The following is a 15,258-nucleotide window of genomic DNA, read 5'->3' on the forward strand; positions in this document are numbered from 1 at the left end:
GTCAATTTTGATAAGTTGTGGGGTTTTTTTGAAAGAATTCTCCTGTTTTATTGATAATACCATAATTATTCATAATATTCCCTTATCCTTTTAATATCTTTAGGATATATAGTGATAATCCATTTTGTATTCCTGAAATTGGTAATCTGTAAATTACATTTTCTGGATTAGTCTTGCTAGCAGTTCATCAACCTTTTTAATCCTCTCAAAGAACCATCTTTTGGCTTTGTTAAATTTTTTTCTCTTTTATTATTTTCTTCTTTTACTTCCTTTAGGTTTAACTTAGTCTTCCTTTTCTAGCTTCTTTTTTTTTTTTTTTTTTTTTAAGATTTTTTTTTATTTGACAGAGAGAGAGACACCAAGAGAAGGAACACAAGCAGGGGGAGTGGGAGAGGGAGAAGCCAACTCCTGCTGATCAGGGAGCCTGATGCGGGACTTGATCCCAGGACCCTGGGATCATGACCTGAGCCGAAGGTAGACGCTTAATGACTGAGCCACCCAGGTACCCCTTTTTCTAGCTTCTTAAGATAGAAATTGAAGTCATTGATTTTATACCTATTTATTTCTTCTGTGAGCATGTAAAGCTGTAAATTTCCCTCTAAATGTTGCTTTGGCTACATCCCACAATTTTTAATATATTGTGATTTCATTTTCATTGTCATTCAACTACAATGTTTTCTATTTTCCCTTATGGTTTTATCTTTTACTCATTGGTTATTTGTTTTCCAAACATTGAGGGAATTTTTTCAATATCTTTTTGTTATCGACTGAATGTTTGTGGCCCCTACCCCCCATTCATATGTTGAAGCCTTAACCCTCAGTGTGACAGTATTTGGAGATTTGGAGATTAGGCCTTTACAGAAGTAATTAAAGTTATATGAAGTTAAGGGTGGGGCTCCAATCCTATAGAATTAGTGTCCTTGTAGAGACCCAGAGAACTCTTCTCTCTCTCTGCACATGCACAAGAAGCACATAGTGAGATGGTGGCTACCTACAAATCAAGAGGAGGCCTCAGCATGAAATTTTCTTAGCTGTACTTTGATTATGGACTTCCCAAGCCTCCAGAACAGAAATTTCAGCTGTGTGGTCTATGGTATTTTATTATGGCAGCCCAAGAAAACTAAAACAGTTATTTTTGCTGATTTCTAATTTATGTCTATCTTTTGAAATTGAGCAAGACAGACTTAAGGAGCAACCTATGGTCTATCTTCGTGAACATTACCTGTTTATTAGAAAGGAATGTTATTCCATAGTTGCTGAGTGTGTTGTTCTGTAAAGATAAATTCGGTTAAGTTGGTACTTAGTGTTGCTCAAGTGTTCTGTATTTTTACTGATTTTTCTGTCAACTTGTTCTGTCAGTTAACTGTGAGGGAAATGTTGAAATCTACAACTGTCATTTTTTATTTGGCTTTTTCTCATTTCAGTTTTTGCTCCATAAATATTTAAGTTCTGCTATTTGGTATGTTCATATTTAGTGTTTTACTGTCATCTTGGTGAATTGACTCCTTTTTCATTAGGAAGTGTCCTTTTTTGTCCTCTGTAATACTCCTTATTCTGAAGTCTACTTTTTATGATGTTAAAAGGGCCAGTCCAGCTGTTTAATATATCTATGTCCATCCCTTCCATTTTAACTTGTGTTTACCCATGTATTTATGATCTCTGGTGCTTTTATTCCTTTATATAGATCCAGTTTCTGTTCAATGTTATTTTTCTTTTGCCTGAAGGATTTCCTTTAACATTTATCATAGTTTAGATCTGCTTGTGACAAATTCTCGCAACTTTTGATTTTCTGAAAAAATATTTATTTTGCCATTCTTTTTTTTTTTTTTTTTCAGTTTTATTTATTCATGAGAGTCAGAGAGAGAGAGAGAGAGGCAGAGGGAGAAGCAGGCTCCCTGCCTAGCAGGGAGCCCGATGCGGGACTCGATCCCAGGACCCTGGGATCATGACCTGAGCTGAAGGCAGACGCTTAACCATCTGAGCCACCCAGGCGCCCCTTACCGTTCTTTTTGAATGCTATATTCACTGGATATAAAATTCTAAGTTGACTTTTGTTTTTCTTTTAGCATTTTAAAGATGATGTTTCGTTGACTTAAGGCATGTATAGTTTCTGAGGAAAAGACTATTGTCATTCTCATCTTTGTGCCTTAGTACATATGTGTCCTTTTTTCCTGTGACTACTTTTAAGATTCTCTTTATATCTGTTTTTGAGGAATGTGGTTATGATATACTTTGCTGTTTTTTTCTTTTCTGTTTATTCTGATTGGAGTTTGTTGAGCTTAGATCTGTTTGTGTAAATTTTTCATAAATTTGAGCCAATTTTTTTTTAATTTTTAAAAATTTATTTGAGAGAGCAGAGCAAGAGATAACATGAGTGGGGGGAGGGGCAGGGGAAGAGGGAGAAGCAGGCTCCCCGCTGAGCAGGGAGCCCGATGTGAGGCTCAATTCCAGGACCCTGGGATCATGACCTGAGCTGAAGGCAGACACTTAACTGACTGAGGCATCCAGGCACCCCAAGCCATTTGTTTCTTCAAATATTTTTTGTTTCCCTTTTTCCTCTTTTTCTGGAACTCCAGTTATATATTGCTATTATCCTATATGTTACTGTGGTTTCCCTTCTAAGTCTTCGGGTTCATTGATCTTTTCTCTTATGGTATCAAATCTGCTGTTAATGACATCTGGTATATTTTTTCCTTTCAGACATTGTAATTTTCAAATCTGTAAGTTTCATTTTTAAAAAAATCTTCCCTTTTCATATGTACATCAATGGAACAGAATAGAGAGTCCAGAAATAAACCCATGCATGTATGGTCAATTAATTAATGACAAAGGGGCTAAGAATATACAGTAGGGAAAGGATAGTCTCTCCAAAAATGGTGTTGGGAAAACTAGACAGAATGCAAAAGACATCTAAACATGAACAAAATGAAACTGAACCACTATCTTATACCATATATAAAAATCAACTCAAAATGGATTAAAGGCTTGAAAAAAATCTTCCATTTTGGGACGCCTGGGTGGCTCAGTTGGTTAAGCGACTGCCTTCAGCTCAGGTCATGATCCTGGAGTCCCGGGATCGAGTCCCACATCGGGCTGCCTGCTCAGCGGGGAGTCTGCTTCTCCCTCTGATCCTCCCCCTCTCATGCTCTCTGTCTCCCATTCTCTCGCTCAGATAAATAAATAAAATCTTAAAAAAAAAAAAATCTTCCATTTTGTCATTATGTTTGACTTTATTTCCACATAGTTAAAATAGCCTTTTAAACATCCTTGTCTGCCCATTTCATCCTTTATTATTTCTGGCTCTGTTTCTAATGACTGATTTTTCTCTTGATTATGGGTCATGTTTTCTTGTTTCTTAGCATGTTAATTTTTAGTTAGATTCTGGATTTTGTGAATATTACATTGTTGCATGTCTGCATTTTGTTTTATTACATTAACATTGTTAATGTTACAATGTTGAACTTTGTTTTAGCAGGCAGTTAAGTAATTTGTAGATCGGTTTGACCTCCTGAAGGCCTGTTTGTAACCTTTTCTAGGTTCTAAAGTAACATTTACTTCAGGTATAGTTCAGCTCTACAAATGAGGTGTGCTCTAAGTGAGTGTCCACAGAATTTTCAAGTGAATTGTTGAGGATTTCCAATCTGGCTGGTCAGAACTTGAAAGTCTTCTTGCATTTTGTGAACTCTGATAATTATTCAGCATGCAACTTCCTAGTTTTTGTTTTTCCAGCTTTGTGGAGTTTGGCTCAACATATGCATGGGCCAGTACTTGGTTAAGACTCGTGCAGATACTTGGATCTCTTTTTTTCTGCCTATGTTCTTCCTTTCCAGAACTTTGCCCTGCAACTTCCAGCAACCTCACCCTCTCCAAAGTCTAATCTCCATTTCATCAACTCAGTGAAGCTACTAGGTTCTGCTTGGGTCCTGCTCCTTGTGGTTGTGATCAGAAATTGCCTCCACATGGAATGCTAGGGTGATCATCAAGCTACAGTTTCAATTCAGCAACATGTTAAAAGGAATATATGCCATGACAAAATGGGATTTATTCCATGAATGCAAAGATGATTCAACAAAAGAAAATCATTCAAAGTAATATGACATATTAATAGAATGAGGGGAAAAACCAACATGATCATCTCAGCAGATACAGAAAAAGCATTTAAGGATATTCAACATCTTTCCATGTTAAAAACAAAGTAGGAATAGGAGGAAATTTCCTCAACATGATAAAGGCCATGCACAAAGAATCCACAGCTAACATCATACTTACGTAAGGATGAAAGCTAAGATCAGGAACAAGATAAGGATGTCTGCTTTCACCACTTCTGTTCAACATGGTATTAAAAGTTCTAACCAGGGCGCCTGGGTGGCACAGTTGGTTAAGTGTCTGCCTTCAGTTCAGGTCATGATCCCAGGGTCCTGGGGTTGAGTCCTGCATTGGGCTCCCTGCTCTGTGGGGAGTCTGCTTCTCCCTCTACCTCTGCTCCTCCCCCCCCCCCACTCATGTGCTCTCTCTCCCTCTCTCTCAAATAAATAAATAAAATCTTTAAAAAAATAAATAAAAGTTCTAACCAGAAAGATTAGGCAAGAAAGAGAAAGAAAAGGTATACAAATGAAGAGGAAGAAGTAAAATTGTCTCTATTTACAGATGGATGACATGATCTTACATGTAGTAAACTCTAAAGGTTCTACAAACAAACAAAACCTGTTAGGATTTATAACAAATTCAGCGAAGTTGCAGGTTACAATCTCAACACACAAGATCAGTTTAGTTTCTATACATTAACAATGAACAATCTGGAAAGGAAATTAAGTAATTCCATTTATAGTAGCATCAAAAACAATAAAATACTTGTAAATAAGTTTAGGGAGGCAATAACTTGTACATTGAAAACTACAAAATTTGACTGAAAGAAATTAAAGACATGAATAAGTGGAAGTATATTCCACATTCATGGATTGAAAGACTTAATATTGTTAAGATGACAGACAATACTATCCAAAGCATTCTGCAGACTCAGTGCAGTCTTTGTCAAAATCTAATCAGCCTTTTTGCAGAAATAGAAAACCACATTCTGCAATTCATATGAAATGTCAAGGGACCCCCCCCCCAGTAGCCAGTGCAATCTTGAAAGAACAAAATTGGGGGACTCACAACTTCCTGATTTCAAAGCTTGCTACAAAGCTACAGTGTTCCAAATAGTGCGGTAGGACAGGTGTGTAAGGACATAAGGACAGATGTATAGAGCAATGGAATAGAATAGGTGGCCCAGAAATAAACCCTCTCCTATATTGTCAAATGATTTTTGAAAGGGTGCCAAGACCATTCATTGCATTGAAGGACAGTTTCCAAAAATGATGTTAGGAACAGTCTCCAAATGCAAAACACTGAAGTTGGATTCTTGCCCTACATCACATACAAAAGTTAACTAAAAATGCATCAAATACCTAAATGTAAGAGATAACACTATGTTATGTCCATTGATTGATGTAAGAGATAACACTATGATATGTCCATTGATTGATGAGTGGATAAAGAAGAGGTGGTATATGTATACAATGGAATATTATTCGGCCATAAAAAAGAATGAAATCTTGCCATTTGCAATGACATGGATGGAGCTAGACAGTATTATGCTAAGTGAAATAAGAAAGACAAATTTTGATTTCACTCATATGTCGAATTTAAGAAATAAACGAGCCAAGGAAAAAAGAGGAAAACCAAGAAACAGGCTCTTAACCATAGAGATAAACTGGTGGTTACCAGAGGGGAGGTGGGGGGGGGGGATGGATTAAATAGGTGGTGGGGATTAAGGAATGTACTTGGTACAAGCACTGGGTGTTGTATGGAAGTGTTGAATAACTATGTTGCACACCTGAAACTAATACTACACTCTATGTTAACTAACTGGAATTTAAATAAAAACTTAATAAACAGGATATCTGCCCCGGCCCCCCCAAAAAAGATCTAACACTATAAAACTCTTAGAAGAAAAGATAGGGGAAATATTTACAGTTTTGGGCTTGGTGATTTTTTGGATATAACATCAAAAGCACAGGCAACAAAAGAAAAAAATAAATTGGGTTTTACCAAAATTAAAATTTTGTGCATCAAAAGAAACTAAAGAGAGTTAAAGATAACACACAGAATGAGAGAAGATATTCACAAGTCATATATCTGTTAATGGATTAATATCCAGAATATATAAAGAACTCTTAACACTCAACAACAAGACCAATTCAAAAGAAGCAAAGGACTTGAAGGACATTTCTCCAGAGAAGATCTGCAAGTGGCCAATAAACTCAAGAAAAGATATTCAACATCACTGGCCTTAGGAAAGTGCAAATCAAAACCACGATGACATATCACATCCACTTCATATCCACTAGAATAACTATTCTCCAAAATACAAGTGAAAATAAATAGTATTGGCGAGGATATGGGGAAATTGGAACCTTGGGCGTTGCTTGTTGGAATGTAAAATGATGCAGCTGTTGTGGGAAACAGTTGAGCACTTCCTCAAATTGTCAAAAAAAATTGCCATGTGATCCAGCAATTCAGTTCCTAGATAATTGCCCAAAAGAATTGAAAGCAGGGACTCAAACAGATACTTGTACACCAGTGTTCTTAGCATTATTCACAGTAGCCAAAATGTGGAAACAGCCAAATGTCCATTGACAGATGACTGGATACACAATACGTAGTATGTAGATAAAATGGAATATTATTCAGCTTGTAAAAGGAATGAAATTCTGATACATGTTACAACGTGGATGAACCTGGATAATACTATGCTAAATGAAAAAAAGCAAGTCACAAAAGAACAAACATTGTATGATTCTATTTATATGAGGTATATAGAATAGGCAAACTAGAGATATAAAGTACAATAGAGGTTCCACGGGGGTGAAGAAGAGGGAGGAGTTACTGTTTAATGGGTACAGAATTTATGTTTGGGATGATGGAAGAGGTGTAGATCTGGATAGTGGTGATGGTTGTACGACATTGTTCATGTCCTTGATGCCACTGAATTAAACATTTAAAAATGGCTAAAAAGTTAAATTTTATGTTACATATATTTTACCACTAAACAAACAGCAAGTTTGATTGACATCTAGGGAGAATTTGTGAGATTATCTTGGGATAGAAAAAACCTGCAGGTTGATAGGGGGGAAATAGGGTGTTTGTCAGTCTGGTGTTCATATTCAACAAGTGGCTACCATCGTTGGTGTTAATGGACTGTTTTGTTTCGTTTTAGTTATGTCCAGAATTATTATTTCCAGAATAATATATAATATGGTTAAACATTGTTTTTTTCTTTTACTTTATAACTTTTAGATTTTATAGAGAAGAATCTAAAATAAGTGAAGGGTTTTTCCTTCTCTTACCTGAAAGTAAACAATAGGGACTCTGACTAAGGTGACAGAACTCTAGAATGACCAGTTCTTCCTCTGTAACATATTATTTTTGGAAACTGTTCTACAACCATTATTCCAACACAGACAGGTTGACTCCCAAGATAGGCAGCCTTGCTTAGCAGACTTTGTTTCCCTAAAGCAGTTGTTTCTATTTCCTACAAAGATACAGTATGGCAAAATGGTTTAAAACTCACACTTGGGAATCAAATATCCTGACTTACTGTCTTGGCTTTGTGAAGAGCTGTGTGACCTTTTGTAAAATTATTTAATCTCTTCATGCCTCATCTTGAAATTCATCTGTAAAATGTGAGTAATAATCACTTCACATGTTTGTTGAGAAGATTAAATGAGATGACGTATGTAAAGTGCATAGCATAGTACCTGGTACATATTAAATGCTCAATAAATATTAACTGTTGCTTCTGCTATTACTGCTCTTCTGCATAAATAAGCTCAAGGTCCAGACCTGGAGATGGGTGGGGGGTATCCACAAGAAGGCATTTCTTGTTTAACTTTACAAAACTCTTATACAAAGACATACTTCCTTTCTCTCCCAGTCCTATGGTGGCGTCATTCTTATGCTGTCTTTATACTTTTTTGCATTTAGACTTCTCTTCCAAGCACCCATTTTAATCTTACCACATTTAAAAAAATTTATTGGCACATTATAACCAGAGTTCACTACGCAATACTTCATTCCCTCACTTTTTAAAAAGTCTGTTGAGTCCCAGTCTTTTTCTTTTTACCTCTCCCTTCATCCCCTTCTGGATTATAGATGCTGAGAGCTGAATTATATCCTTTAGCTACGTCACACATTGTCATCATCAGTACATGCAAGGTCCCTCCCTGGTTTTATTTTTACCCTTCATCCCTAAAGCTCATCCTGTATCTTTCCCCCAGAGGCACCCATTCTAATGTGTCTTTGCATGTCTTTAAATATACATGCACTTTTGTAAGTAGGTAATACTGTTTTGTGTGCTGGGTTTCTAATTTATAAGAAGGTATTGTGCTATTAATGTCAACATTACATTTTAAAGCTCTGTTAACTTATATATGATTATTCAGATCTTCTAACTCTTAACCAAATTCTAGTTATCTATTCCCTAAAGGATAGACACCTAAATTACCATCAGTTCCACCCTACCACAAAGCATGCTGCAATTAACATTCTTACATCACCCTTTTTTTTTTCTTACATTACCCTTTATAGGTGGGATGGTCACATTGGTCCACGATGAGATTTTAAATTGAAGAGGACTATTTTAATTATACTGGGACAGCAGGTATATATCAAGACTCCCATGGGGCGCCTGGGTGGCTCAGATGGTTAAGCGTCTGCCTTCGGCTCAGGTTGTGATCCCGGGGTCCTGGGATTGAGCCCCGCATCGGGCTCCTGGCTCAGTGGGGAGCCTGCTTCTCCCTCTGCCTCTCCCCCTGCTCATTCTCTCTCTCCCTGTATCTCTGTGTCTCAAATGAATAAATATTAAAATAAAATTAAAAAAACTCCCAGACAAACCAGGATATGTGATCTACCCTATTTATGGAAGATTTTTCTGGGACACAGTTGATAATCAGCAGATACATACTGGGATAGCCCTTCTCCTTCTGCGTATTTCCAGCTGACATCTGTTGCAATTGGTTGGTGCATGTGGTGGACTGACTGTTGCATATTTTAAATACCACTCTGGCTAGAAACTCTTCATGACCGGGCTGTCTGGGTCACAAGTTATAGACATACTTAATTTCAATAAGTTTGAGTTCCAAACCAGTCTTGTCCTATTAATAGATGGATGGACTTTTTATCTGTCTTATATTTCACACTGGTACTGTGTATTTGTTAATCTTTTCTCCGTCAAACTATCCGATTTGGGGTGGTAGTAGGCACCACTGTTGACAACTACACTTGTCGTAATTACTTTGTAGGTCATAAGGAATTTTTCAGATTTTATGTTATTGGACCCTACCAATTACCTTCTGAGGTAGAGAGGGCAGGATTTGTAATCCTTATGTTACAGAAAAGGAAACTAAGGATCAGTGAGGTACACTGACTTATTTTAGTCCACATATCTGGTAAGTTAACAGAGTTGAATTTGTGACCAGGTCTTCTGACCTTAATTTGTTTCTGCAAAATCTAAAAGGGACAGGGAAAAGGATAAATTTCTGTTTGTGGTTAAAGCAGGGACTGTCCCGTTTAGCTTTATGTCTTCCTCAGAACATAACACAGTACCTGGCACATAGTAAATGATCAGATTTGAATTGGTAGTACAAATGCTCAGTGCTTTGGTGACTCCCATTTATTTCAGCAATGCTTCACGTTATAGGTAAGTTCTGTTCTATAAATGTTCTGGCTGAACAGAGACTTCATGGCAGTCTCAGAGTTTTCATGTTAAGTGGTGTAGTTCATTTACAACTAACGTAGCAGTCACTTATAAACATGCCTATATGATGTGGTTTCTGGGTAAGAGTAAGCACTTGTATGTTTATAGAAAATTTCAGTAAGATTTCCTCCACTCTCCTTTTTTAGGCACTGTTCTGTAGCTTTCAGTAACCAGTAGCAAAGTCCCTCTTCTAACTACTGTATTGCATTTAGCTACTTAACACATGCTCCCTGTACCCCAAGTCCCCAGACTCATCTGTAGCATTTGGTGAAGATGTTAGATCGGAAAGATTTTCTCCAAGTAGTTTGTGCTAGTATTGTGAGAGGCTGATTGTCCTCAGCCACCCTGCTCAAACCTATCACAGTTTTGAAGTAATTTCAAAGCCTTTATTAATCAGGTTTCACCTACCTTTCTGTCTTATCTCATCACTACCTACCAACCCCTTTCCACCCACTATGATACAAATTAAGAGTGTTCTAAGAGAAACCATTTAGTAACTTAAAAGTTTCATACCCTTCTCTTCAAGGAAGTTGAAATAGTCATCTTTCAGAAAGAGCTGTTGCTATCCTGTATCTTAAACCCTTTTCATTCTCTAGCTGACATAGTCTGTCCACAAGGTATGCTATCTAAATGATGTTGCCTGGTGCTTCTCTCCCTTTGGCCATGTATTTCCTTAAATCATAGATTGATTTGCTAGTACTTACGTTAATACTGCGAACTTCACACATAAGCTTTCATCCCACTAATGGGGAGAATTTTTTAGGAAGCCCACATATGTCTCCTTAAGTATCTGTTTTCTACCGAAACCAATAGTAAGCTGGTGATTATGCCTATTCCTTCTAATCGTGCCACCGAATTTTTGTTTTTTAATTGTTTTCAAAGTATTTCTTTTCTCTTGGCACTATGGCTATGAATTCTACAGTATCCGACAGAAAGAAAACCCCAGGGAGGTTTTTTTTTTTTTCCTTTTTAATGCATAGATAAAATCGCTTTATAACAATGGTTTTTGTATCATGAAATTCTTTCCACAACTTAGTGGTTTGTCCACGGAAATGACACTTTACTAGTCTTCTTTCTTTTTAATATTTTATTTTATTATGGTTAGAACACTTAAATGAGACCTACTCTTAATAGATATTTAAGTGTACTGTAACATTATTGTTATCTGTAGGCACCAAGTTGTACATCAGATCTCCAGAACTTACTCATCTTCATAACTGAAATTTTATACCCATTTAAATTAGTCACTTAGAGAAGCAAAGAATAGAAGGGTGATCGCCAGGGGTTTGGGCGAGGGGGAGAATGGAAGAGTTGTTAATCCATGGGTAGTCAGTTTCCTACAGTGAATAAAATTTGGCAAACTACCCAAATTCACGGTTGTTTGTACTAGAGCTAGAAAAGGAAACAATGAATTTGGTGATTTAGTCCTATTATTGAAGCTTCAGTTACCTTTCTGGTTCCCAGGATTCCTGCCAACGCCTACACTCAAAATAGAAAAATAAATGAAACTCCTAAGACCATTTCTTCCAAAACACCTCCATACACAAACTGTCCTGAACATTGGGAGAAGGGAAGTATGAAGGGGAAGCTTTGGTTAGGAATCTCTTCTCCACTGAATTAAAGATAGTTAATTTGCTAATTAGTTAAAAGCATGGCTTCTCATGAACACAACTCACCCTGTTACATTAATAGCAGGAAAGTCAAGATTTGGGTCCTTTAAATGCCACCAGCAGAATCAAAATTGAATGTGACCAGAAGCACATCTTATAAGAATCACCATTATTCTTTCACTGAGTTCAGTAGAGATCTTTTTATATTCAACAAGCTATGTTGATGACTGCGTTTATGTTTTTAGTCTTGCCTGGTCTAAGTGCCCAACTCTGGGTACTCTTGACCTCTGTTGATGACACTCTTCACTGGCTTTGCCCAAGTCTATTGACCAGTTACATCACAGTTGACTCGTCAGCCTCCCCTCCCCACTAGAACTTTCCTCTTTCTCTCTTCTTCTCCTCTAATCCCTTTCTTCTTCACCACTATCTCCTTTACGACTCCTCCATGATTTTCTCAGGGCTGGGCTTCAACATCGTCGGTGGCACAGATCAGCAGTATGTCTCCAACGACAGTGGCATCTACGTCAGCCGCATCAAAGAGGATGGGGCTGCGGCCCTGGATGGGCGGCTCCAGGAGGGTGATAAGATCCTCTCGGTGAGAACTGGCTTCGGCCTCCTTTGCTGTTCCTTGCTCCCTAGACCCCAGTTCTTACCCTTGGCCCCTTCCTTGGGAAGATTTCTCCCTGCCTTTTTGGGTCTGGAAATACCTGGATTGTAGAATTTGGTGGGAGGGACCTTGATTAGTCACCTTTTCCAACCTGAACATAGAGCAAAGAGGATAATTCCTCATTTGATAGACAAGGCATATTCAGGCCAGAATGTGAAGCTACTTAGCCAAGTTCAAAAGACAGGGAACAGGGAGGGATGAGGGTCTGATGTGGGGGAAAGGGACTTAAAACCCACAATTGTTGTCCTTCAGTCATACTTTATCACCTCCCTTTTGTTAATTGAAAGACTAATGTGTGTCTTCCTTTACACCAAAGAGACACAAAAGGAAGGTAGGAATTAGGTGTCCTTTTTAGACTCAGAGCCCTTCTCACTCATCATGAAGATGAAAAATTGGTATGCATTCTCATTTGGCTATCTGTCCACTGGGCTCCCATTTCACTCTGCTGTTTGTAATAAGACACTATATGGTGAGCTTTAATTTGATTCTTTTCTAGAAGTTCCTCAAGGGCAGGGACTAGATCTTTTTTTAACCTTTTGTATCCTTGCACAATGTTCATTATATATTTAACAAATGAACAAGTTGAGAAATTCAGGCAAGCCCAGAAAGGTTGGCTGATCCAGAACATAAAAATAGTATCATGGCTGGTAATATCCTATTTTTGTCCTTCTCACCAACTATTTTGCCTCTTTTCAGACCATTAAGCTTCTCTTAGATCCTGTTTTTTAATTTGAGAGATACAGATATCTTTTATCTCAAACAATACTGAGAAGTTTACACGTAGATTATTTCTTATAGCTCCCTGGAGAAAGACATCCTCAAAACATGAAATCAACTTGAGTGGTACATTAAGGAAAATTTAAGAGTGGGTTGTTAAAAGTATAGCATGTAGGTAGAAACTATGCAGTTTAAAGTGATATATACCACATTCTCTTCAGAACACTGGGACCTGGGTTACATTTTGGAAAGTACAGAGGTTAAGAGGACAGCCATATTATTCAAAAAGGTTTGGTAAAAGGTAGACTGTTGAAAAATAAGAATGGTTAGAAGTTTTTGAGCACCGTATGCCGAGTAGTATGCTGAGAACTTTACATTTATTTAATATTGTGATAAGCCTATGAGGTGAGTACATTTATTATGATTGTTTTGCAGCTAAGGAAGTTGAGTCTTGGTGAGGTCAAGCAGCTTGCCCAAGGTCACACAACTAGTAGGTGGCAGAGGACTAAAACCGGTCTGTCTGAATTTGGAGCCTGTACTCTTAATTAGTATGATGTACTGCCTCCTAAGAGGTAAATGAGGAGCTAGGACTAGGTATCCCAAACAGAGAGTTTCATGGTGAATTAATAGATTTTATGTATGGCTTTATATAAAAACTGAAATCAGTCTCTCTATAAAGGATAGAATTAGGGGGAAAAGGTCATATAGCTTAGTATGAGAGAATTATTAGACATAAGCTAAGATGAGCAGCCTTTCTTAGTGAACCATTGCCTCATAGAGAAAAGAAATTATTGGAAGGCCACTCAAGTATTTTTTTTAAAGGGTATGGTAAGAGATAGGTGTCCATGCAGAGAAAAGTAAATGTCAAAAAAACTCAGCTCACTTCACTTTAAAATTTATAGCAAGGAGGATTTTACTTTTCAAAGTAAAAGAAATACGAGATTTATTACATGAGAAATATTACAAAGATCTATACAAAATATTAAATATTACAAATATATAAGACATAAAGAATGATTCAAGTTTATGTTTTGGCCAATTAAGACATGGGAAAGAAGAGAGGGAGGAAATGCCTGGCGAAGAAAAGGCAAAAATATAAGACAGATATGGAGAGAAATAAAGAAGACTGAGAAAGAGAAAATGGAGCATATATACAAGAGGAGAAGGCCAGCATATTCTCTTCATTCTTTCTAGGGCTATCTTATTTGACTCCAGTTTCCCTTCCAAGAGTTTGCTTCAAAATTCTTGTTTCTAGACCCCGTTCCTAAGAAATACTGCCTCTGTTGCCTCTCTCACCATCTTCTCCGCTCTCTCCTTAAGTGAACTTGTTGGGCATTAACCGTTAAATGGTTATGTCTCCTTTGTAGCTCACTCTCTCCCTCTGATGTTCTTAAGTGCTCTATTACTGGCTTTGGAGTCTGTAAAATGGTGATGCTGAACTATTTATTAGCCTATATTCTCATTGATTCTTTATGGGTTTTTCTACTCTCTTCACATAGGTTATTTTTCCATGTTGTAAAATATGCCCCAACTCTCTCTTTTTAACTTTTGGTAATCAGATTAAGAATATGTCACTTCCTTAGCACATCCAATCTGGATAATTAATACAAGTCTCATTAAGTGATCTAGATTTCCTCTGAGTTATTATTGACTATTAATTTAATCTTTCCATTTCTCTCAAAATAATGCCCATGTTTTGTCTTAATTTCAGGTAAAATGAAATAATTGCATGACTTAAGCAGTTTCCTCTTACCAAAAGTTAAGGGTGATCTCTGTGATCTCTGTTTAATGTTTAAACTTAAAAGAATGGGCGGGGGGAGGGAGGAAGAAAAATTTTTTTAACTAATGTAAATTATTTTTAAGGCCCTATTGCATCTGACAACCATGAAACAAAAACAGATATTACCAATAGAATGAACCTGAAGTTGAGATGAGGGCTGGCGATGGAGATTCCTCACCCAGAGTTTTATTTTGTGTGTGTGATGGTGAGGACGATTTAATACTTGTATAGGTTACCAGGGAACCTGGAGAAATTTTATTTTTGTGGAAAAAAAGTGTAAACTAGGTTTGTCATTTCCCTTGTGTGTCTGCCTAAATGAAGGCAGCTGGATAGGCAAGAGTAGTCCGTCCTCAGTGAGGTCTACATTTTTATGAAGCTCAGGGTGGTGTAAGCTGATTACTACACTGAATAGATGAATATTCTCTCTCTTTTTTTTAAGATTTTATTTATTTATTTGACAGAGAGAGGGAACACAATCAGGGGGAGTGGGAGAGGGAGAAGCAGGCTTCCCGCTGAGCAGGGAGCCCCATGCGGGGCTCGATCCCAGGACCCTGGGACCATGACCTGAGCCGAAGACAGATGCCCAATGACTGAGCCACCCAGGCGCCCCATGAATATTCCCTTTTTTTAAAATTTTTATTTTTATGTTAATCACCATACATTACATCATTCGTTTTAGATGTAGTGT

General features: G+C 37.4%; 1 protein-coding gene across 2 annotated transcripts in view; it reads left to right on the forward strand.

Annotated features, from left to right (window-relative positions):
* The window catches only part of SYNJ2BP (synaptojanin 2 binding protein), a 38,076-nt gene that overhangs the window by 9,907 nt on the left and 12,911 nt on the right, over positions 1–15,258 (forward strand). For both annotated transcript variants that reach the window (XM_034992556.1, XM_034992557.1), the window contains one exon: positions 11,865–12,001. In XM_034992556.1, coding sequence (XP_034848447.1) covers positions 11,865–12,001 — 137 coding nt within the window. The remainder of the gene's footprint in view (positions 1–11,864; positions 12,002–15,258) is intronic.

The sequence above is a fragment of the Mirounga leonina genome, unplaced genomic scaffold, assembly GCF_011800145.1.
Source record: "Mirounga leonina isolate KUSES-001 unplaced genomic scaffold, KU_Mleo_1.0 Mir_82, whole genome shotgun sequence".
Taxonomy (NCBI): domain Eukaryota; kingdom Metazoa; phylum Chordata; class Mammalia; order Carnivora; family Phocidae; genus Mirounga; species Mirounga leonina.